Here is a 25,005-nt window from a genome sequence, read left to right on the forward strand (position 1 = left end):
TAATAAATGGCAGAAAAAGAACTGGAATGAGAGTTCTTCCAAATTCAAAGTTGGCATTCTTAATCATTATTTCACTCTATTTCCGCATTATGTAGATGAGAACACTGAGGTTTAGAGACATCCAGGAATGATAGATCAAAGTTTGTGAAGGGGCAAAATTATGGGTCTTCTCTGCTTCCTCTCAGATTAATGCTAAATAAATAAAAGCCCCACTGTACCATTCTCCCCCTAGGAACATTTGAGGAAGGAAATACCAAAGAAAAGAGCTCATGGACAGACTTTTCTATCAAAAGTTGTTAAAAAAAAAAAAAGTTGATCAAATGCTGGCCCCTACCATCCAAAGGATGTACCCCACTGACTGAAAAAACAATTGGCCCTGTTAGAACAAAGGTTATCTGTTTTCTCATGGGGATTCTAGGCTTGGGGAGGAAGAGAAATAAGCCAAAATATTGTTACAAATGAGAAATGTCATTTTATTCAGCACAAGGTAGCAGGTTTCTGGAACTGAATGAGTACAAGTCCTTGTCTAGCCCCACCTTGAAGTGGGGAAAAGGGAAGGAGGCTTAAAATCCATTGCCAGGCTTATTTCCCACCAAGACCCCAAAGTCCTAATGTTAGGCCAAATCATAGAGTAGGAGTAGGGATGTTGGGCGGCTTCTCAATAAAGTAAGGATTGACTTGTGGTAGGTTTTTCCAGGCAAGTTCTAGGAATCCATACTGGGCGATGCCCACAGGTTGGATAGTATGCACCCTGCTCTTCCCAGGCAGGGGTACAATATTATGGAACTTGAGAGGACTTGCAGGGACATGGGAATGACCCCAAAACAAGCCACAGAACAGCCGTTCACCAGGTACCAGCTCCTGAGTTTTCAGGGCCTTTTTGTACATGATCTCTTGGGGTTGGAGTTCCTCTCTCTGCAGCAACTTTAGTAGAAGCCTCTGGATTTGGGGGGACTTAAATTTGTACAGATCCATGAGTTGGTAAAACTGTTCCATCCAAGCAGTGCTGTCTTTTGCATATTGTTGCTGCATCATCTGCAAAACATGGTACAGTGCCACAAATGTCTCCCATTGAGGCACCTCTTCCTTTTTTTTAGAGATGGGCTGTGCCTTCTTCAACTTGGGCAATGTGAGGGGCCTGTCTTTTCCCTTAAAAGCCCTGAGATCCTTCTGAAACATCAGTGCTAGAGTTTGTTTGTCCACCGAGGCATGGGCACCTGTGAAAATCTCTCTTGCAGCAGGATAGAAATGTTTCATTTCCATCTCTTTGAGAGCATTGGATAGTTGCTGTACCCGTGCACTCCTGTAAGTTTCTCCTAAAAGATGCCAATTTATAGCCTTTGGGACTCGAATCCTCTTGGTGATTGATGGTAACACTGGTGAAGGTATGGACAGTGTGTCCCTCTTTGCCTTGTGAAATTTAGGGAGCTCTCCCTTATCCCTCAAGGCCTGGAAGTCCTTCTGGAATATCAAGTCCAGGGATTTTTTATCAACAGAGGGATAGACAGTTGGGGGAACATCCTTTCTGATTGGATAAAGGTGCGGTATCTCCTTAACAGCAGAGGATAATTGTCGTGCCTGCTTCTTCCTGTAGGACTCAGCTAAGAGATGCCAATTGAGAGCTTCTGGGGTTTGAGACCTCCTGGTAGCTGATGGTAACACTGGTTCAACGACAGGGAATGGCTCTAGCCGGCTCTCTTTTTCTTTTCTTCTAATTGGAGGGATCACTTTTAAGTGCACTGGACTCAAAGCATTCTTATGTTGTTGTGATATGTCTGTGTGACTTACCTCGAGGTTCTGCCTTAGGTGTTTAGCAATGGCTTTAAGATTGCACAAATGCATCCATTTCATGTATCCCTTTGAAGTGAAGTCTCTGAGGAGCTGGTACAGTCTATGGAAACTGTCCCTGGAAAGCTGCTCTCCTGCTTCCAGTCTTATTAAGGCATTGTTAACCCAGTCCTCATCTGAGAAGCTTGCTTCTGAGTAGCATGGCCTTTCAGCTGGTATAGAAGTAAGGGATAGGGCTGGGGCTGGGGCTGGCCCTGGAGCCTGGCCTTCAGTTTTCCTCACTGGGGAATCCTGGTACTTAAAGAACCACTTCCACCTGTCACCTTTGGGCCAACGTTCAGGTTTCTGTGATTTCATGATAATATCTGATAAGTGGGACTCTGGCCTGTGGAGGCCTTCTGGGATCTGGGTCTCTAAGCCTATTCTCAAACCCCTGGCTTTCTCCAAGAGCACATCCTCTTGTCTCCCCCAAGAACTTGTCATAGGGTGTGCTCCAAGAAGTTGACTTTCCTGTCCTTCCAAATCCAGATGAACTCTCAACACTTCTAGGGGCGTTCTCTCTTTTTCCAAGGCTACTGGGAGTGGTATTTTGAAAGGGCTCTTCAGAACTGTTGGCCACATGACCTTATCCATAAGTGTGGGATCTCTCTTTCCATCAAGCAATCTTTCTTTCTTAAAAGGAACTTCCCTTCTAATTGTACCTTCCCTTTTCTCAGCAAGAGCCTCATTTTCTATTGCTGGCTTCGATAAGCTCACTTCTTTCTTGGAGAGCTCGGTTTTCAGTGCTCTCTCTTCTGAGCGTATCACCTCCATAAGTCTGCTCTCCTTGTCCTTCTGCCTTTCCTTCTTTTCCTCCTCCTCTCTTTTCTCTATCTTCTCCATTTCCTCCCCTTCCTCCTCACTCAGGCTCTTCTCCTCCTCCTCACTTAGGCTCTCCTCCTCCTCTCTCAAGCTCTCCTCCTCTCTCAGGCTCTCCTCCTTCTCCTCACTCAGGCTCTCCTCTTCCTCCTCATTTACACTCTCTTCCTCCCCCTCACTCAGGCTCTCCTCCTCCTCCGCAGTCAGGCTCTCCTCCTCCTCATGTGGGCTCTCCTTTTTCTTCTTACTCAGCCTCTCTTTCTCTTGAGTCAACCTCTTTTCCTTTTTCCTTCTTTGGGTTGAACTGTCTTTCTTATGCTTCTTAGCCAAGTTCTCCTCCAATTCCTCTTCACTCAGGCTTGCCTTCCTCTTCTTCTTCCTAATCAAATATTTCCCTTTCTCTCTCCTGGGCAAAATTTCTTCCTCTTCTCCTTCCTCAGTGATGCCCTCCTCCTCTTTCCCCTTCATCGTTGGACCTTCCTTTATTTCCTCCTCAGTCAAACTCTCAGATAAGCCTTCAAACAGGGTATCTCTGATATTCTCTAATAAGTACTTTAGCTGAGTTTTATCTGATTTATTCTCAAGTCTCCTTAGAAGTTTCTTTAGCTGCTTTTTTCCTAACAGATTTTGTTCCTGGACTTCCTTTAATATACTCTCTACCTGGACTTTATCTAATAGTATCTTTCCCTGGACCTTCTCTAATAACCTTTGGTTCTCCTCCAAGCTCTCTCCATCAGTCAGTGTTTTCTCTTTGGTGGCCAGTCTGTCATCTTCTACTTTTCTCTCTTCCTGATCCAGCTCCTTTTCTTGTTTCATTATTTCTCTCTCTCCCTTAAAAAATTCCCACCTCTGGCCATCCATTCCACTCTTCCCCATCATACATGATCTCTCTTCCTCAGATATTTCTGTTTCTTCCAGTGGTACTATACTCCTTTCTCCAACTATTTTATGTAGGATCCTCAACAGGTAACTCTCTCTCTTCCTTATATCTTTTAACCTGGAACTAGCCTCTTTTTCTTCAGAATGAATCCCTTTCTCCATATCCAGTTTCCTCACTGCCTGTATTCTCTCCTCTTTGGTTCGTTTCCTTTTTTTCTTGGCAACACCCATCTCCTTGGTCCTAATGTCATAGGCCAGTTCCCTCTCTTCCTGGGACAATTCCTCTTCTTTCATAATTTCTTTCTCTTCCTCAGTTTTTTTCCTTGTCTTAGTTATGCCAATTCCCTTCCTGGCTATTGCCTTGTCTTTCTTATCAATACGCCTGTCTTCCTTGGCCAGTTTACTGTCTTTCTGGGTCAGTCTTTTCGTCAGTGCTTTTTCCTGTTTCTCTTGAGACGTTTTCTGCATTTCATCAGCGTGTTCCTCCTCTTCTACAGACAACTTCTCTTTTTCCCAGGCCCATTGTTTTCTTTGAAAGCTCTCTTTCTCCTCTTTCCGACTCCATTTTCTCTCTTCCTGGGCCTGTTTCTGCTCTTCTAGGGCTAGTTGCTCTTTTTCGTGGAGCTCTTCATTTTCGTCAGTGGATTTCTTATCTTTCCCAACCCATTTCTCCTCTTTCTTAGCTTGTTTCTCTTTTGGGGGGAACACTGTCTCAATTTCCTCTATCTTTTTTTCCTCTTCTGGGATCAGTTTCATTTTTTCTCTGGCTCGTTTTTTTTTTCCCTCAGTCTGTTTCTCCACTTTTCGAGCCAATTTCTCCTCTTTCTGATCCTGTATCTTTTCTTTCCAGGCCTGTTTCTTTTCTTCCTGTGACCACTTCTCCATTTCCCTAGCCCGTTCCTCCTCTCCTAAGTCAGCTTTCTTTTTTTCCCAGGCCCACTGCCTCTTTTTCTTGGTTATTTCCTCCTCTTTCTGGGCCCTTCTCTCCTTTTCCACAAGGTTTTCCTCTTCTTCTAGGCCCAGTTTCTTTCTTTTCCGGGCTAACCATCTGTCCTTGGATTCTTTCTCTTCTTTCTTAGTCTGGTGTTCTTTCTCCTGTTTCCCAATTTGTTTTTTCTTTTCTTGGATTTGTTTCTTTTTATAGGACTCTTTTTTCTCCTTTCCTAACCATTTCTTCTTTTCTGGAGTCAATTTAATTTCTTGCTCTGCCAAGCTGCGCCTTTCTGATGCCTGTTTTCCTTCTTCCACAGACAGTCCTTCCTCTTCACTAGACAAATGTTCCTCTTCCTGGGCCAATTTCCCCCTTTCCTGGATCTCTTCCTCAACATGTTTCTCTATACCCTGGATGTGTTTCTTCTTCTTGTGGGACTTTTTCTTCCTGCCTTCAACTTGTTTCTTTAAGTGCAGGATTAGTTCCTCTGCATCCCAGGCCAGTTTCTCCTCTTCCACACCTGGCTCCTCTTCCTCAACTGGCTCCTCCTCTTCCACTCTCAGCTGCTCCTCTTTCTCATCCAGCTCCTTCTCTTCCTCACCCAGCTCCTCTTCTTTCTCACCCAGTTCCTCCTCTTCCTCACAAGTTTCCTCTTTCTCACCCAGCTCCTCCTCTTGCTCACCCAGCTCCTCCTCTTCCTCACCCAGCTCCTCCTCCTTCTCACCCAGCTCCTCCTCTTCCTCACCTAGCTGCTCCTCTTTCTCACCCAGCTCCTCCTCTTCCTCATCCAGCTCTTCCTCTTCCTGGGACAATTTCCTCTCTCCCCAGATAGGCAACCCCTCTTCCTGGGGCCACATGCCTTCTTCGTGGGCCATTATAATCTTATCCAAGTCCCACTTACCCTTCTCCAAGTCCCACTTACCCCTGCCCTCCCCTCCTTCCAGGTCACTCTTTTTCTTTCCCTCAGTTTCCCCCCTTTTCCAGTCTCTTTCTTTTCTCCTAAGACTAACTTCTGCTCTTCCTGGGTTAATTTCTCTTGTGGGGAAGCCACTATTTTTTCTTCCCAAGCTATTTTTTCTTCCTGATGGGTCAGTTTCTCCTTTCCCTGTATTAATTTCTTCTTTGGTGTACTCAGTTTCCTTTCTTCCTCAGCTGTTTTCCTTTCTTGCTTGGCCAGTTTCCTAGCTTCTTTTTTAAATTTCCTTTTCTCTAAGGCTAGTTTATCTAAGAAAACAACTTTCTTTTTCTTCATTTGAGAAAATGCCTTGTCCTTCTTTAATGCTTTTTTGTCCCTTTGTCCTCTCAATTCTGTCCCTTCTTCCTCAACAACCTCTATATCCGCTTTTTCAATTATAATGGATGGTTCTTCTACCACTTGTTCATCCAATTCTGATGAGTCCTTTAGAAGGGGGCAGATCTCTTGGAAGAGTTCCCAGCTGGGCTCTTGGGGACCAAGCACCACCTGAGCCAAGTCCACCAATTCTTGACCCAGATCTCTTAACGTTCCTGGATGCGAATTTGCTATCCGCGAGGTAACAAGATAGCAAATGTCATCCCGCCAAGACCTGGTATCTGATCTACCCACGCGTCCAGGCATACCAGCCAAACCTCGGTCACTCTTCCCATGTTTCTTCCTTGTATATTTTTCTTGCTCAGTAATCTGCATGACTTTTTTCTTGGGCTCTTCTGCAGTTGTCTTTGAAATATCCTTCAAGTCTTTTTCCTGTTTCAACTTTGCAGCTACTTTTTCACGGCTTTTTTCCAGTGCCCTTTTCCAACGCCTACTCATGAGTTCTTGTCTTTCCACCTGAGGGAACACCTCTCCATAATCTTTCATGCCACGTTGATCTATGGCCTTCATAACCTCTGTCACCTCCATGTGGCCTCCTCCTTCTACTTCATGTATTTCCACCTCAGGGAACACCTCTCCATAATCTTTCATGCCATGTTGATCTATGGCCTTCATAACCTCTGTCACCTCCATGTGGCCTCTTCCTTCTGTGGCTTCCATCACAACCTCCTCTGATTCAGCATCCTCTTGAGATTTGGCTGGGCTGAAAGTACTTAATTGCAGTTTAGGCTCTAAGGTAACATCCCTGGTGTCAATCTGCTCTGATTGCCTGGCCTCTCTTTGTTCATCTTCATCCTTTGAAGGCACCAACATAGAGCTAAATTTTACAAACTCTGTCTGTCTTGGCTTTCTGGAAACTGTCAGGGCCTTTTTAACTGCAGAGATATTGGGAGAAAAATAGTTAAGAAAAAACAGAAGTTCTGAGTGAATATCCTTTGTAATATCTAGTTCAATGAATAGCCATAAGATGTACAAAGGCAGTGCTCACTTCAGCAGCACATATACTAAAAAAAAAAAAAAAAAAAAGAGGTACAAAGGCAAAGGGGACTGAGGCTTTATGGTACAGAAATGCTTGCCATTTTATCCCAGCTTTCATATCCTAAAGAAATAAGACGTTGGTCTTTGTTGTGGTGTATGTGTTTCTTTCCCAGGAAGGTTATTTTCTGTGGAAAAGAATCTCTTTATGTAATTATGTTCCCACTGGTATCATTTTAGATACCCTGGCCTTACTGACCCTGTCTTTTGGTGCCCTGAGGTGGGACCCAAATATACCCCATATATTACCCCATACATACTAAGCTCTCTTCTTTTTGCTTGAACATATGTCTTTCTTTTCTTTGGTTTGGTGATCTCTTCAGGTATGACCATTTGTTTGACAAGGGTCTCAGGTTTACCAGCCATTGATATGTCTAAATAAAAAGTAGGTTGTTGGTCTCTATATGACAAAGTCAGGTTTTCATTTAGCTGCTGCTCCACCTGAGTAAGCAGGCACTGGATATCTTTAGCTTGGATCCCCAGCAGCTGGTCCAGAGAGGTTTCTCCAATAAATTCCCGCCTACAAAAGTCAAGGGGAAAGAAGGATGACACCAAGCCAGTGATAAAACAAGATTTGAAGAAGGAGGAGGAGGAGGAGTGAAGGAAAGGAGAGAGACAGGGAGGAGGAGGAGGAGGAGAAATTACAATTGAAGAGACAGGGATAAAGTAGCCATGAGGACAAAGTAGTCTGAAGTAAAGGATGGGTAAAGAAGAAATAATCAAATATAGCAAGAAATAGAATTGCCAGATACAAGATGCTTTTTTGGTTGGAAGATCTGTGGACTTGAGTCTTGAGGAATCTTAAGGAAGTGAAGAAGTGACAGAAGGGCAGGCTAATCAATGGTTAGAAGAAGAGGGGTAGGCACCGGAGGAAAAAAGCAAATAGAAAAAAAAGAACATAGTGTGTGTGTCGGGGAGGGGGGGAGAATAGAAAGAGAGTTGTGTAAAAAGGGAATACGTTGTATAAAAAGAGAATAAGAGAAAAAGGTTAGGAACTAGAAGAAACAGAATGGGGAAAGCCACTATCCAACTTACTGCATTTCTTGGAACGTGTCTCGTTTCTTCAGCAGGCCTGCCAGCATAGTCTTAGTTTGGATGCCTGTGACTGTTATCATAAGGTATAAGGCCTTAGCCCTCACATTTTCATCACTGTCCATCAATCCCATAGCCAGTGGAACAGCAAAGAGATGGCTCAGGACACCTAGCCTCTCCAACCCCTCCCAGGCTAGCTCACGGATGTGTGCATTGGGATGAACTGTATCTTCCATCAGGCGACAGGCAGCCTCAGAGCACAATCTTGGAGATACTTGATAAGTGGCAAAAATTTGTGCCAGGACACTAATGTATGTCTTGTATTGGTCTATAGAGCAGTAAATTGTGAGGTTGAGGATGGCCTCGATTAAATTATTTATAATTCCTTCATCAAATTTTCTTCCTGTCCAATTTCGGTTCATTATGCTTACTAGAACATCATAGAAAGTTCGTTTCCACTTCTTGGATTTATCCCTCTCTCTTCTCATTGAGATGTTCTCTTCTAGTAGAGGCATAGGTGACAGTGTCTGGCATCTGACGAGTTTGGTCATGTCCCAGTCTTTATCTTGGTACAGATCATAGCGTAAGAAGATTGGGGTACCATCAGGCCAAAGGCGGGCACGGATAACTGAGTTGGGGATGTAGCCATCAGGAGCAAAGGGCCATTGCCGCCCTTTACCAAAGAAGCAACATAATATATGGTAGGGGTTCAATCCATCCCAGCCAGCAAGATGTAACTGAGCAGGAGCCAAGTGTTGGGGACGATTATGCTTGGGGTCAAAAGCAATATCCTTATCCTCCCAAAAGTGTGATTTGGGTTCCTCTTGAATCAGAGTGGACATATGACTCTCTTCCTCTACAACATGGGGCACAGTATTGTCAAAGGCAATGACCCGTTTGTTAACAAGGGCCTCTAGTCCCTGTAATTCCTGCAGCCCTTGTCCAAGGTAGACAAATTTGGGTACAAATACTCTTTCAAAAGAAAAGAAGAAGCTAGGCAGGAAGGGTTTAGGGACTTCTTGTATATCATCTGCACTGCTTAGGATGGCTAGGTGAATCAGCTGAGCAGGAGGGAGCAATTTTAAGCAGGATACCAGGTAAAGACTCTGGTTGAAAGTCAAAAGCAGGTCACCCCGATTATTGGCAAAGCAGAGTGGGCCAAAATGCAATGCTGAGTCCAACTCAGTTATGAGTCTACCATGGAAATCCCAGATCCGGACTGAGCCATCAGTGCCCCCTGTGACAAAAAGTTTCAGGGAAGAGCAGACATCAAATGAAGTGATGTGACACTGGTGCAGGCATTTTGTCTCTTTGTCTCTAACAGACCTTTGTTTTGATTCTGAAGATTTCAGAAAATCTTGGTAGTGCCAGAGATGCCAGCAGTGGTTCTCAGTGATGGCACCCACAGAACCTGGCAAGAGGATCACGTGTGTTAGGGGGCAAGCACAGAGAATTTTGCTTACGGGCTGCAGGATTACCTTGTTTTTCTGAAGCACAGCTTCTGTCAGGTGTATAGTATTATCCATGCCATAGGAACAGAGTAAGGAGATTTCCTGAGGACCTTCTAGGGTAGACAGTGCCAAAACTGCCCCAGAGTGAACAGTCTTTTCTATTCGAGCACAGCTGTAGTGGGAGAGGACTCTCACAACGCCACTGTCATGCCCACAGAACATCAATCCTATTAGGCCCATGCCCAAATGGGACTGCCCATAGGCCAGGCACCTTACTCTATCCCTAGAGTTTACTGAAGTGCATACCAGATACTTGGCCGTGCAAGGAGAGCGCGTTGCATCAAACACCAGCACCTCTGAACTGCCTGTTGCCACAAAGAGCTCTTCTTTGTCTGAGTCATAGGCCCAAGCCACGGCCTTATCCATGACAAGTAGAGGCCAGGTGATAACCAGGAGATCTCCTGTTACTGGAGACAAGAAGCGCAATAAACCATCCTTAGTAGCACACAGGATTCGAGTCCAATTACGGCCACAGCAGACCCGCTGCACCTGCTCAGGAGCAGAACCACAGACATTGAAGAGGCTATAAAAATATGGTAGGTGGTGCAATGAGAAAGTGTGGGTAGTCTGGCAGAAAAAAGTGGTGGTATCAATAAACTGCAGTTGCTGCAAATCCTCATCAATATCCAGCTGCCGCAGTAAGTTCCCAAAGGCAAGATTCCATTCCCTTATAACGCCTTCTCGGCCTGCTGTTAGTAAGGTGTAGGTCTCTGGCCGGCTGTAAACACATATCACTGATAAGGAATGGGCTTGGAAGCTGTGGAGGAAGTTACCCTGGTCTAGACCCCAAGCATGGATCTCTCCATCCTCGTTTCCAGCATAGAAATAGCCCTGAGAGACACAAGTGAAGGAGCAGGTGATAGAAGAGCCATTGGCTGTGGGAGTGAACTTTTTTACCTCTTTCAGCTGGCCCTGACCCTGGTGGGTGAAGACCCTCACCTTATTCTCACAGAGAGCCAGGAGGGAGCCCTGGGGGCCGTTCAGAGAAAAGCCCTGTACAAACTCATGATCAGACATGAGCACTGTTTGTGCCATCTGGAGGCCCCTGCCGTTTGGTAAGATAAGCCAGGTAACCACAGCCCCCAAGGTACCAGAGAGCAGTATCTCAGCTTCTGAGTCATAGCAGAGGCAGCTGATGGAGAAACAACAGGGCACTGTGCCCAGAGATATGAATGCTTGATGGTGATCTCCGAAGAGCCGCAGGCGCATGTCACCACAGTAAGCAATTAACATGTGGTAGGAACCTGTGTGGACCATTGCTTCAATGGGTGGCACTTGATCCATCACAGGAAACTTTATCTTCTCTATCATTCCTCCTATTTCTGTATCTTTCTTCTGTACCCAAAGTACTGCCTAGAAGAGGATGAGAAATGAAAACCTGACCATGGAGGCAGATTCTCCCCCAAGAGTGAGGGGTAGGAAGGGTTGAATGTTTAGATACCTGTTCCCTCCTGTAAGACTAAGGAAAGACTGAACAGCTTGATTTGGGGAGTTTCCTGGTACTGGGATTCGGGTATGTAATAGAAACACAATGATTAAGGCTCTTTCTTTGGCCTTCAATCTGCTTTCTGGGGAATATGAATTCTCTGGACCTGATGACTAGAGGTGAAAAAAGATCACTGCATCCAGGTCAGACTGGGTTATGGAGATGCATATTAAAATGAGCTAACTCAGAATCAATCTCCTCCTGATATTGAGGGCAGTTGAGGTATGATAGGAAAAAAAAATGAGGTAGCTTTACCTGTATTTGTTTTGAATGTGGTTCCACCCAGTTTAAGGACACAAAATAGTTGACATCGATGGCATAGAAACAGATGAAAGGCTTGCTCTGGGGATGGTGAGGCTCCTGGTATAGAGTCTTAGGCCAGTCACTCAATACAATCACATCATTCTTTGGTTTTTCATCAGCCTGAGAGAGAAGAGTGGGCTGAGCTAAAAGGCCTGAGTACCCACTCACTCATTCATTTGGTAAATATTTATTGAGGATTAGTGGACATCTGTTGTTTTTTAGCTAACCAACATTTATTCACCCTACTACTGGCAAGTACTATTTGGGGGAGTCATCTCTTCCTCACCTTCACCCACATCTTAATTCAAAGTACCTCCCAGCCTTTCTCAACCAAGTTTCCATAAGAAGTAAGCCCTAATATCCTAAAGTGTCCATTTTACATAAGGCATTAATTTCTCCCCTATGCATCTAGAATGCTCCTAGTTATGTACCATCCTTAAGAGAACTAAGAAAATATCCCCTCAAATAATTTTGTTTTCCATGGTTTAGATGAGGAAAATTTGAGAAAGGCTGATATGTTCTATGGGGACATAGGGATATGATGCTGAGTAAAAGAGACATGGCCTTAGTTTCCAGAAGATAAGAGTCCAGTGGGGAAACAGGCATTATATAAACAACTAACAAATGTCTGTCTGTACAAAACAAATAAGTACTTCAAAAGAAAGGAATACAATCCTATATGAGTATGACAAAGGAATCCAACCTTGGCAAATATCTCCCACCTGTCACAGTTGGAACAACTCTTCAGAGTTCCTGCCTATACACAAAGGACCAATCCTGTCACCATCACACTTCATGATACACTGCCTATCACTGCCTGTGGGAAACTCATACTTCACAGACATAGAATGCCCACCATGTGGGCATGAGAACTAGACCCTTTGGCAGGCACCTTTCGCTATTCTTATGTGCATCCAAGGAAAATTGTGCTATTCACAACATGGAGTTAACTGTGCTTCAGCTCTAACATTCTGTGTTCTGACCCAGTGTGTGTGTGTGTGTGTGTGTGTGTGTGTGTGTGTGTTAAGGGAGATATATGCCTTTTAACATGATACACAGTAGAATATGTACAACACACACTATCTTCTTGTGATAGTATATATCTAGGATGTAAATACATGAACTTCCTCATACTAATTAGCCAAAACTGAGGCTCGTAAAATCTACTTTTGAGGTCCCTCATCTCAGCAGATGCTTGTGCTTCACTGCCTCTTGAACAATGCTCCATGACTCTAACTCTCCGAGTTTCTCTGCATCCACAAAGGATTTGAGACTATACTGAGGCCATTATCTGCAAGTTACAATCTCTCTTCTCTTTCTATTTCTCATATTCAGATCTTTGTGTATACTGAGAGAATACAGAATACAGAGAACTTCCACTGTCATTGCTGGTTCAGTGATGGGCAGCAGAGTTGAGAGAAAGGACACTGGTATCTGAGCTCTTAATCTCCCATTCCTCTTCATTGAATCTGAAAAGTCATTTACATACCCTTTATTCCATTAATCACCATTCCTCTTCTCCTTTCCAGATTTTATGCACACACAGTTTGCTCACTCACTCAACAGTATCAGTGCTTTTCTCAGGAAGACTCTAAAAGACTAAGACTATCTTAAACCCAAGCAATGTATCTGCGCCTGGAAGTACTATTGCCTACTCCATATCAATCCCCCTCCTTCCCCATCCCCCTCCTTCCATCCCAACAAAACTCAGATCTTGTTTAGGGTGATCACGGACTCAGAGATTCTGGCAATATAGAGTGGCACTGTGGTACTCCAAGGCTGGCACAGCTCTGTACTTTCTGGCCTTTTCCTCGCTTCTACCTACTTGCAATTTAAAGCTGGTACCTGGAAGTGCAGGAACTATCTTGTAACCTTAAGATGATAAACTAAAATATTAAGGATGGTGTGAAAAGAAAGAAAAAGAACATGGGTCCTTGACAACATGTAAGACAAAGGCACCTCCTGCTTGTTTAATCCATCTGAGTCCATTTTCTGTTTTGTTTTTGTTTTGTTTTGTTTTTTGGGTTTTTTGCAGCAGAATGTCTTTTAATTATAATTGTTATCATCTGAATCTAGAAGGAGGAGTTGTTTAGGGGTATGGGAGGGCTCTTCCAAAGAACATGCTCACATGTTACCCATGCCACAGGCTGCCTTGGCAGGGGTATTTAGTACAAGCCCACTATGTGCATATCTCTCATACACATCACCTTTATATCCTTCAGGGTATTATTTATGAGGAATTTCAAGTCCTTCCACTGAGGAATAAGTCTCGGTGAAGGTGACATCTTTGTAATGTTCCAGTTCTTTATAGACATCATGGATTACAGAACCTGTGGAAGGCAAAAATGACTTAATCACAACATCTGATGTTAGACTGGAAATCAAGGGAATTGAGAGAGGAAAGAGCAACAGGAAAAGAGAGAGTATTAGAAACAGGAGAAACTCTCTTATTTCAGAAATATCGGAGTGACAATGAACTACTGACACTTGCAAAAACATGGATGAATCTCAAAAACATTATAGTGAGGAGAAGCCAGACACCAAAGAGCTCATACTATATGATTCCAATTTTATGAAATTCTAGAAAAGAGTCATCTAACCCATAGGGACAGAGCAAATCAGCCATTACCTGGGGTTGAGAGATTGGGAGATTCCTGAGAAGGGGTAAAAGGGAACTTCTTTATTTTAAGATTTTTTATTTATTGGGGTGGGGGGAGAGAGAGAAAGAAGAGAAGCAAGAGGGAAGGAGATACACCACAGAGCATACCAACAATTCTCTCTAAAGAAATCATCATATAAAATCTAGACCTGAGAGGACAATGAGCTAAGGGTCACAAAAATCTCTTCCACACTCTTAGCATGCTCTGCATAGTTTTTCTGACATTTGTTGTTCTCTAATGAAATTCCCAGCATACTGAATAGTCACATTTAATATCCTGTTATATGTGTATATTAAAAATTCTAGGGGGTGGGTCACTTGGATGGCTCAGTCAGTTAAGTGCCTGACTTCATTTTGGCTCAGGTCATGATCTCAGAGCCATGAGATCGAGCCCCACCTCAGGCTCTGCACTGGGTGTGGAGCCTGCTTGGGATTCACTCCCTCTCTCTTTGCCCCTCTCCCACTTGCTAGTGTGCATGCATGCACAGTCTCTTAAAAAAAATCCTAGGGGCACCTGGGTGGCTCAGTAGGTTAAGTGTTGGACTCTTGATTTTGGCTCAGGTCATGTTAGGGTCATGAGATCAAGGTCCGTGTCAGGCTCTGGGCTCCACACTGAACATGGAACCTTCTTGAGATTCTTTCTCTCCTTCTCCCTCTGTCCCTTCCCACTTGCACTCTCTCCCTCTCTCTCTCTCAAAAAAAAAAAAAAGAGGCTAAGGAATAGGGGTACCTGGCAGGCTCAGTCAGTAGAGCATGCAGCCCTTCATCTCAAGGTTGTGAGTTCACGCCCCACATTGGTTGTAGAGCTTACTTAGAAAAAAAATGCTAAGGAAGAAATCTTCCCTCTACTTACTAGAAGGGATGCTGCTCAATTCATGACTTGCTTAATAAAGCCAATTAGATTTTAAAATTGAAAAAAATACTAAGGAAACTACCAAAAAGAAAGAAACAAACAGAATGTATGATTTAACCAGTTGAAGGAAGGGATAAGAATAAAGGAAATACATATACATATATATGTATACATAAGAATAAAGGAAATACAATATGTATTTCCTTCTATGATGAAACATAACAAGAAAAAAAGAGGTATGATAAATAGAAATAGAATGAGAGAAGTCTAAATATGTCATGATAGTAACAAATACAGACTAAACCCCTTAGAAGACAAATTTTCAGTTAGATCTTTTAAATGAATAAAATATAGTTGCACGCCGTTAATAAGGACAAATCTAAAATGTAAAAACATAGAAACATTAAAGTATCATTATTTCCAAGGCCTTCTGTTCTGAAAATCACCTAAAAGCAATAAGGAGAACCAATAGATCTTTGCAAACACAACTTCAGTAGAACCAGGAGATAAGTATAATCTATAGATAACAAATTACATGTAACGGCTGAGAAAAGCAGCGAAGTCAGTGGCAATTATGACAAAAGAATTGGAAATAAGAAACTATGGAGAGAATTATGAGCAGAAAGAGGGACAAACAGAGGCACATCTAAAAAAACACCAAGAAAATAAAATTTCCTAAATGTGAGAGACCCACCACCAGGTAAGAATCTATACTCCTACTTGTAACTACAACTGGAAGAAACTGGGAGGCAAAAGTAGAGGAAGCAGAGCTGCTAATGTTCTAACTCAGACAATGATGTGCAAAAAAAAAGCTTCTGCACAGCAAAGGAAACAGTCAACAAAACAAAGAGGCAACCCATAGAATGGGAGAAGATATTTGCAAATGACACTACAGATAAAGGGCTGGTATCCAAGATCTATAAAGAACTTCTCAAACTCAACACCCAAAAAACAAATAATCAAGTCAAAAAGTGGGCAGAAGATATAAAAAGACACTTCTCTGAAGAAGACATACAAATGGCTAACAGACACATGAAAAAATGTTCATCATCATTAGCCATCAGGGAAATTCAAATCAAAACCACATTGAGATACCACCTTACACCAGTTAGAATGGCAAAAATGGACAGGGAAAGAAACAATAAATGTTGGAGAGGTCGTGGAGAAAGGGGAACCCTCTTCCGCTGTTGGTGGGAATGCAAGTTGGTACAGCCACTTTGGAAAACAGTGTGGAGGTTCCTCAAGAATTTAAAAATAGAGCTACCCTATGACCCAGCAATTGCACTTCTGGGTATTTACCCCAAAGACACAGATGTAGTGAAAAGAAGGGCCATATGCACCCCAATGCTCATAGCAGCAATGTCCGCAATAGCCAAACTGTGGAAAGAGCCGAGATGCCCTTCAACAGATGAATGCATAAAGAAGATGTCATCCATATATACAATGGAATATTACTCAGCCATCAGAAAGGATGAATACACAACTTTTACATCAACATGGATACGACTGGAGGAAATTATGCTAAGTGAAATAAGTCAAGCAGAGAAAGTCAAATATCATATGGTTTCACTTATTTGTGGAACATAAGGAATAGCATGGAGGACATTTAGGAGAAGGAAGGGAAAAATGAGGGGCGGGGAATTGGAGGGAGAGATGAGCCATGAAAGACTATGGACTCTGAGAGACAAACAGGGTTTTGGGGGGGTATTAGTTAGCCTGGTAATGGGTATTAAGGAGGGCACATACTGCATGGAGCACTGGGTGTTAAACAAAAACAATGGATCGTGGATCACCACATCAAAAACCAATGATGTATAGTGACTAACATAACATAATAAAATTTTAAAAAAATGGTAAGCACAGCAGCAGGGAAGCGATCTAGAAAGCTCCTATAAATATTTCTTTTAATGAAGATCAAAAATTTAACACTAGCAGTAGGTAACGGAAGGAGTAAACAGGCAAACATTTATGAGGCACTATCTAAACAAATAATCTAGATGAATGTGAACAGAAATAAAATGAGAACGAGAGATGCTAAAAAAATGAATATATGAAGAGCATTCAGGAGAACTGCTACGATGGATTAGATAAAACTTATAACTAAGTATTTTGTCATGAATGGGAAAAAATTAATTGCCTCTAAGATGGAAGGTCACAAAGCAAAAATGCAAGAATTCAGGAAAGAGTGAAACATCAGAATAAGATCAAAGGTGAATAGGCAGAAATGGAAAAAAATGAATTTGGATCCCTATCTCACACCATATACAAAAATTAGCCCCAGAGTACCTAAAGGTAAGAACTAAAACTCTAAAACCTTTTATTTTATTTTTTTAAAGATTTTATTTATTTGACAGAGACACAGCGAGAGAGGGAACACAAGCAGGGGGAGTGGGAGAGGGAGAAGCAGGCTTCCCGCCGAGCAGGGAGCCCGATGCGGGGCTCGATCCCAGGACGCTGGGATCAATGACCTGAGCTGAAGGCAGACGCTTAACAACTGAGCCACCTAGGCGCCCCTCTAAAACCTTTTAGAAGACAACATAGGTATAAATCTGACCTTGGAGTAAACAATGGTTTCATAGAGATGACCTTTAAACCACAAACAACCAAAAGAAACAATAAAGATGAACTGGACTTCATCAAAAAATTTGTACATCAAAGGACACTATCTAAAAAGTAAAAAGGTAGCTGCTTCCTGGAGACCACAGGTGTAGAAACAAGTGCCATGCCTCAAGTCAGACGGGCTTCTGAAGCCAGCAGGCTATCTATGTCTTCTTACATATAGTGAAAGGGTCACCCTTTGAGACCCCTGACCAAGGAAAGGCTCAGCTACTGACATGCTGGGAACAGATGGACTATAGGCTCCAATTTACCTCTTCCCACAAATTCCTCAGCATCTCTCCTACATCCTGGTCAGCTTCTACAGCAAGTGTGATGTTGCTCATTTCCTCATCAACACAGCCTCATTGCTCAATGTACTGCTGCCTAATTTGCCCCAATTCCATGGGGTTCATATCATTGGCATCAACAAATACTGAGAGATGGGGCTGGGGATGACACCAGACCAAAGGGCTGTAACATCCTTTCCTTCTCCATACTGTCTTTTGTATCTTGAAAGCCTGAGAACTGTACAACCTTTCCCAAATTCCCAAGAAGAGAACAGTTTGGAAAATCCCTAGGCCCAGCCCTGCTAAAAGCAGGTTTCTTTGAATCAGGAAATGTGGGAAAGATAAGGGCCAAATCTCTCCTCCACCCCAGGAAGCCATGTTTAGGCAGCTTGTTTGGTGATTAAGTTTTTCCAGATCTTCCACCCCCACTACCTTCCAGATGTTTTGCTATACATTTCCCTTACAATAAAAAAAAAAAAGTAAAAAGACAACCTAAAAATGGGAGAAAATATTTGCAAATCACCTATTTGGTAAGTGTACAGTACCTAGAGTACGTAAAGAACTGTTACAACTGAACAATAAAAAGACAAATAACCTCAATTAAAAATAGGCTAACAATTTGAAAAAACATTTCTCCAGAGAAGATATACAAATGGCCGATACCTATGTGAGAAGATGCTCAACATCATTAGTCATTAGGGTAATGAAATCAAAATCATAATGAGATACCACTTCACATCCATTAGGATGGCTATAATTTTTTAAAAGATTTTATTTTTAAGTAATCTCTACATCCAACATGGGGCTCAAACTCATAACCCCAAGATCAAGAGTCACACGCTTCACTGACTGAGCCAGCGAAGTGCCTCTAGGATGGCTATAATTTTTAAAAATGGAAAATAACAGATGTTGACAAGGTTATGGAGAAATTGGAATCAAATTGTCAAAACTTGGAAGTAATTAAGATGTCCTTCAGTAGGTGAATGGATAAACTGTGGTATATCCAGACATTGGAATATTACTTAGGGCTAAAAAGAAGTGAGCTATCAAGCCATGAAAAGACATGAAGGAACCTTAAATGCGTATTACCAAGTGAAGGAAGCCAACCTGAAAAGGCTACAAACTGTATGATTCCAACTGTATGACATTCTCAAAAAGTCCAAAACAATGGAGACAATAAAAAGATTATCAGGGTTGGGGTGTGGCAGAGATGAATAGGCAGAACATAGATGATTTTTAGGGCAGTAAAAATATTCTGTGATATTATAATTAATGGATATCGGTCATCATACTTTTGTCCAAACCCATAGAATGTACAATACCAAGAGTGAACCCTAAAGTAACCTATGGATTTTGGGTGATTATGATGTGTCAGTGTAGGTTCATCCTTGGTAAAAATGTACCATTATGGGGGAGCCTGGGTGGCTCAGTCGGTTGAGCATCCAACTCTTGGTTTGAGCTCAGGTCATGATCTCAGGGTTGTGGGATCAAGCCTCATGTCGGGCTCTGCACTCAGTGGGGAGTCTGCTGGAGATTCTCTCTCTCTTCTCCCTCTGCCCCCCACTCTCTCTCTAAAATAAATAAATAAATCTTTTTCAAAACGTACCATTATGGTGAGTGATGATGATATGCATGTGTGGAGGCAGGGAGTATAAAAGAGATCTCTGTAACGTCCTGTCAAAAAGTGCTCTTAAAAAATAAAACCTTTAAAAAATACATCTTCACTCAAAAACTTGTACATGAATCTTCCTAATAGCCCACAAGTAGAAACAAATCTAAATGTCCATCAACTGATGGTTACACAAAATTTTATACATATAGAATGGAATGTTATTCGGCCATACAAAGGAATGAAGTACTGGTACCTGCTACACTGTGAATGAACCTTGAAAATACTATGCTAAGTGAAAGCCTCCAGACAGTGGGTAACTACACAAAAGCTAATTATACAATGAGTTTCAAACGTGAAATTCTGAGTTGTGTGGACATGAGTACTTGCCCTAATATTCCATATACTTTTCTGCAATGTCTCTAAATTGAAAACAAATTACAGCTGTACCAAATGTTAAGGACAGCAGTGTATAATAAGGATAGATAACAACAGGAACTGACTCCAAGGCCCGAAGAAGGAGATGTTTGCTTCACACATTGAGATAGGAACCTTCAGAGGACATGCAGCTTTCCTAGAACATCAGTGGTATTTGTTTGTTTGTTTTCCCACAAGGAGGAACCCTTTACAAGGCAGATAATTGTGACTAGAGGGACTCGGGTGAAAGTTCTGGAGTGAAAAAAGTTTCTCCAGAGCTAAGGGGAAACCGCCTATACTGAGGGCCTACTATACGTAAAGCATTACACATATATCTGAATCCATCCTATCTATCTTCCAAATAGAGATATGAGAAGGGCATTATGGTAGGCAGAATGGCCTCATAAAGATGTCTATGACCTGATCCCTGGAACCTGCAAATATATTAAATTACATGGCAAAAAGTTATGCAGGTGTAATTAAGGTTAGGGATTCTGAAATGGGGAGATTGTTTTGGATTATGGGTGGGGAGGGAAATGGAATCTTATTCCATGAATCCTTTAAATCAGAAAACTTTCTCCAGTTGCAATCAGAAGGAGGTGGCACAAGAGGAAGCAGAAGGGTAGCTGGCAAAAGGGGAAGTCGGAGAGATTCTAAGGGTAAGAAGGATTTGATGTGCCATTGCTGGTTCTGCGATGTCGAGGCCCATGCAAGGACTGGAGAAAGGCCTCTAGGAGCAAAGGACAACCTCCAGCTGAAAGCTAGCAAGGAAACAGAGACCTCAGTTCCACAATCTCATGAAACTGAATTTTGTCAAAAACCTGAATGAGCTTGGAAGCAGATTCTTTCCAGGGCATTTAAATATGAATCCAGAGCCAACCGCTTGATTTTAGCTTTGTGAAACTCAGAGCAGAGAAACTAGTCAAGCCTACCTGGACTTCTGGCCTATAGAAATATGAGAAAGTAAATTTATGTTGTTCAAAGCAGCTAAGTTTATGGTAATTTGTTAACAGCAGTGACAGAGAATTAATTCAGGCACTAACATTTTTTGAAAATGTACTTATGCAGTAAGTAATTTCCGTGTATTATCTCATTTAATACCAACAACCTTCTGAAGTAGTAGCTTGTTTTATTCCCATTCTGCAAAAGAAGTTAATTGGCATACCTACAGTTGTACAACTAGTAACTAACAAAGCCAGGATTCCAACCCAGGAAGCATGACTGCAGAATGCATCCTTTGAACTACTGAGCTACACAACCTTCCTAGAGTCAGTGGAGCTCACAGAATGTATATTAAGTGTGTTCAAGGTGAAACAGCATTTAATTAGCTCAAAAGTGAGCCTGGTTGGCCTAGTTTCACAAAACGCTAATTCCAAAACCAATCAACAAAAATTTGTTGAGATTCTACTTTAGAACGTGTATTTTGCTATTGACTGGGTATCCTATGTTCAAAAGTCGGCACTGTCTTCAAGGAACTTTAATTGTTAAAATTTGGTAATTGCTGTAATGGAGCACCCAAAACTGCATGGGACACCACAGAAGGCACCAGTAGGAAATGCTGCCACTTAACCCAGGAGTAGCATGAGGAGGTTGCCAGGCAGATGAGACTTAGGGAAGATTTTTTTTTTTAACTCCAGATTTTTCATTAAGTTCAGCAGACATAAGATTATTCTGTCAAATTACTATAAAAGTTCCTAAATGCTTATTCTGAATTTTTGCATTTATCTGGCTGAGGACCTGGGCAAACAGCTCCCAAGCTGGCCCCAGAGTGCTCTGAGTACTGCCTTGGGGACTCCTCTATCGCTAGCTGAACAATTCCAAGCATTTTCTTGATCTAGCAACAGTTACTACCTCACTTCAATTTCCACCAGAGATAAAGTTTAAACCCTTCAGAATCTTGTGTACAATTCTCAAGGACATGCATGGAAAGAACAAAAGGCTGGCCCCTGGAGAGAAGTTTTTGTGTGTGTGGTTTTTTTTAATGAAATAATTAAACATGTTTAAATGTCAGAGAAAATACAGAAAAGAAAGAAAAGGCTGCTACACCAAGCTAATGTGAAGAGAAATGAGAGTTAAATCCCACAATCTCAAAGACTCTGTAAAATTTCCTCTGGTAATTTAAGACTAGGAGCTCTGACTGGGAAAATGGAAAATGCCTGACACTTGTGTGTCTCAATCCTGGGCTAACACTCCATTCCACCAGGTTTGCAGTGAGAGGCATTTCACTTTAACCAGTCTTGGCCTCAGAAAGGAATGCTCTTTTTCCATACTAAAGCCTTTAAAAAATAAAGGGAAATAATGAAATTCAAAGGTATTACAATGAAAAAGTGCAACATAAATTCAGGGTGCTATTATTTTTTTGAAGATTTTATTAATTTATTCGACAGAGAGAGACACAGTGAGAGAGGGAACACAAGCAGGGGGAGTGGGAGAAGGAGAAGCGAGCTTCCCACTGAGCAGGGAGCCCGATGCGATGCGGGGCTCGATGCAGGGCCCCTATCCCAGGACCCTGGGATCATGACTTGAGCCAAAGGCAGACGCTTAACGACTGAGCCACCCAGGCGCCCCTCAGGGTGCTATTATTGTGTGAGAAGTGAGGGGGCATGCTGGCATTGAGGGAGCAGAGGACAGGCGCAAAGAGAAACTTCAGAATCAAATAGACTTACATTTACAATCCTACGTTCTGCCACTTTGGTTTCCTTTCTTTGTTATCCTGGAGCCGAGTCACTACAGTGCACTGGGTTGGAGAGGGCTTAAAGACTGACCTTGAATGACAGAGTGGCTTTCCGAGTCCTAGCCATTTCACCTATTACATCAGATGACTAGACACACTACTGTGTTGGGGGTGGGAGAGGGTGCAGGGGAGGAGTTTGGCCTTTTTATACAAACACACATTGTTGCGTGTTTACACAGGCCAGCAACAGCTCTAAGGATTGTTGCTGCGTTGTCTCCCATAAAGCCTTAAACCAGGGCTGCCAAATAAAATAGTTAAATTTGAACTCGATTCTCAGTTAAATCTGAATTTCAGGTAAACAATATTTGGGACATACTTACGCTTAAAAAAATGATCAATTTTTTAAGTGAAATTCAAACTTAACTGGATGTCCTGCATTTTTGTTCACTGAATGTAGAAGCCCTTCTTAAAAGTACTGTTGTAGCTTTCTCCGGCCACATAACTAGAACGTGGTAGGGCCAGACAGTCACAGTCCAGGCCCGTTCTTAGCTATTATGCTAATCACTGGACAGGCGAGTATGTGCGCGTGAGGCTTTATGACAGAGGCCCTGCATCAGCGGCCCACGTCCACAGCTGGCTTTGTGTGCTTCTGAAGGGTACGAGGGCAGCGCCCGAGCCCCACCAAGCCTGGAGAAGCCACAAAGCAAAACCTATTATAAAAACAACAGTGGTACGCAACAGAGCAGTCAGTACCCAAATATTTCTGTGGCTTCTCTCTGCACCCGTCCTCACAGAGGCAAATAGGTGGGCGGGGCGGCCACGGAAAGGCAAACCTGTAAGAGTTCGCCCGGGGCCGCACTGCCGCCCTCCCTCCCTCCCCTCTGCCTTTGGTGTAGACGACTGAGGAAACCGATGTCTGAGCGGGTTGGTCGGGAGCACGCGCGCTGCCTGAGCGGAAGCGATCGCTCCCTTCCGCGCCCGCCCAGCCCAGCCCAGACCAGCCCAGCCTAACCCAGACCTGCCCTGCCCTCTGCGAAGGCCTCACCTCCGCCTTGCTGGGGCTAGGAAATGCCATTGGCAAGTCTTGGCGGGAAAGCACGCGAGGCTCATTCACCACGCGTGCGTGCGGGCACGTGGGTGAAGCTAGGACGCGCGGCGAGCAAAGGCTAGGCATTCGGATGCGCGCGCGCGCGCGCTGGCAACAGGCGGTTCTATCCCAGAGGCACTGCCCCGCAATGGACCCCACTTTGCAGCCCGGGAGCCCGCGTGGCTAATCCTGCCTCCTCGGTGGAGCTCCAAAGGCTGCCTTCCTGCGTCGCGCACGCGCTCTCTGCCTTCTTTCCCAACAGGATTCGCGGCTCCTCTCCGGTTCTGAGACAGACCCCCGAAGGGAGGGACTGGGAGAGCAGCGTGGAGGGGTGGCCCCGCGGGAGTAGTGCGGCATTTCCCTTGAGGCGGGAGACTTTGTCCCTCCGGGCAGGGGCCCTAAAACAACACTCAGGACGGCAAGTGGCTTCTACTCCCAGTTTGGGCCACGGAGCGAGACTGTATTCCCCGGCGTTCATGGTGCAGCGCTCCCTAGGCCATACCTTTCTCCATCTCTGCAGGGCGCATGAGGGCTGCCCACAGAATTTTCCAGGATGCAGCCATATCCTGCAAACTGCAGTTTCCAGTATGATCTCTTCCAAGTTCCGTGAGTGTCGCTTTTGCCTTCAACTGGTGCCCCGTTTCTAGAAAAACTCCTGGAATATTTTATCAATATATCTTTCTTCCAGTTTCTTTTCTCTCGTTCTCTCTTGAACCCACTCTAATCAGACTTTCTGCACCCATCACTCAACTAAAACTGCTATTGTCAAAGTTACCAATAATCTTCATTTTGCTAAATCTCATGGTTGACTTTCAGCTCTTACTCTACTTGACCTTTTAGCAGCGCTTGACACAATCGATCGCTACCACCTCCTTGATATACTTTCTTAGTTTCTATGACATTTTGGTATCTTGCTTTCCCTCCTACCCCAGTAGTCAGTCGTTCCTTCTCAGTTTCCTGTCCTGACCTTTTCGTGACCTCTTAATGTTAGAGCTCGTCAGGCTACGGCCCTTGTTCCTCTTCCTTATCCACACGCACTTCCTTGGTCATCTTATCCAGCCTTGTGGCTTTAGGTATCATCTATATACCAGTGATTGCCAAATTTATAATTCCAGCCCAAACCTGTCCCCTGAACTACAGACTCTTACATCCAATTGCCTACTAGACATCTTTACTTCAGTGCCTAATAGGAATCTCAATCTCGTTTTGTCCATGAATTTCTCATGACATGAGAAATTTCTCATCTTCATGAATTTCTCATCTTCCTCCTGGTATCAACTCCCCTGTTAATCTTCCTCAGCTAACTTGATGGTGCCTCCAGCTTTCTACCTGGTCAAGCCAAAAACCTTGGAGTCGTCCTTGACTCCTCTCTCTCACATTTATATCCAATCAATCAGCAAATCCTGATGGCTTTATCTCCAAATAGATCCATATCTGCTCAATACTTTTCACTTCTGCTTCTCCCTGTTTCAAACCCACTATCCTCTTCCCTCTGAATTACTGTATAACCTCCTCACCTATGTCCCTTCTTTGGTTCCTGCCCCCAACCTGTGACTCCCATTACCACAATTTATTCATACAGCCATCAGAGTGTTGTTGTGTTTTTTTTTTTAATGCAAGTTAGATTGTATCACTCCTCTGCTCAGA

General features: G+C 43.2%; 1 protein-coding gene across 1 annotated transcript; it reads right to left on the reverse strand.

Annotated features, from left to right (window-relative positions):
- Positions 1–486: 486 nt before the first annotated feature.
- On the reverse strand, positions 487–22,395 carry LOC113935419 (WD repeat-containing protein 87-like). Its single transcript, XM_035724897.1, has 9 exons — positions 22,264–22,395; positions 13,382–13,504; positions 11,127–11,294; positions 7,878–10,738; positions 7,103–7,362; positions 5,721–6,682; positions 3,886–4,215; positions 1,682–2,664; positions 487–1,396 (listed from the first exon to the last, which is right to left on the reverse strand). The coding sequence occupies exons 2-9, from the start codon at positions 13,490–13,492 to the stop codon at positions 625–627; spliced, it is 6,447 nt and encodes a 2,148-aa protein (XP_035580790.1). The 5' UTR covers positions 13,493–13,504; positions 22,264–22,395; the 3' UTR covers positions 487–624.
- Between the last annotated feature and the right edge of the window lie 2,610 nt (positions 22,396–25,005).

This window comes from Zalophus californianus, chromosome 17, assembly GCF_009762305.2.
Source record: "Zalophus californianus isolate mZalCal1 chromosome 17, mZalCal1.pri.v2, whole genome shotgun sequence".
NCBI classification, from domain to species: domain Eukaryota; kingdom Metazoa; phylum Chordata; class Mammalia; order Carnivora; family Otariidae; genus Zalophus; species Zalophus californianus.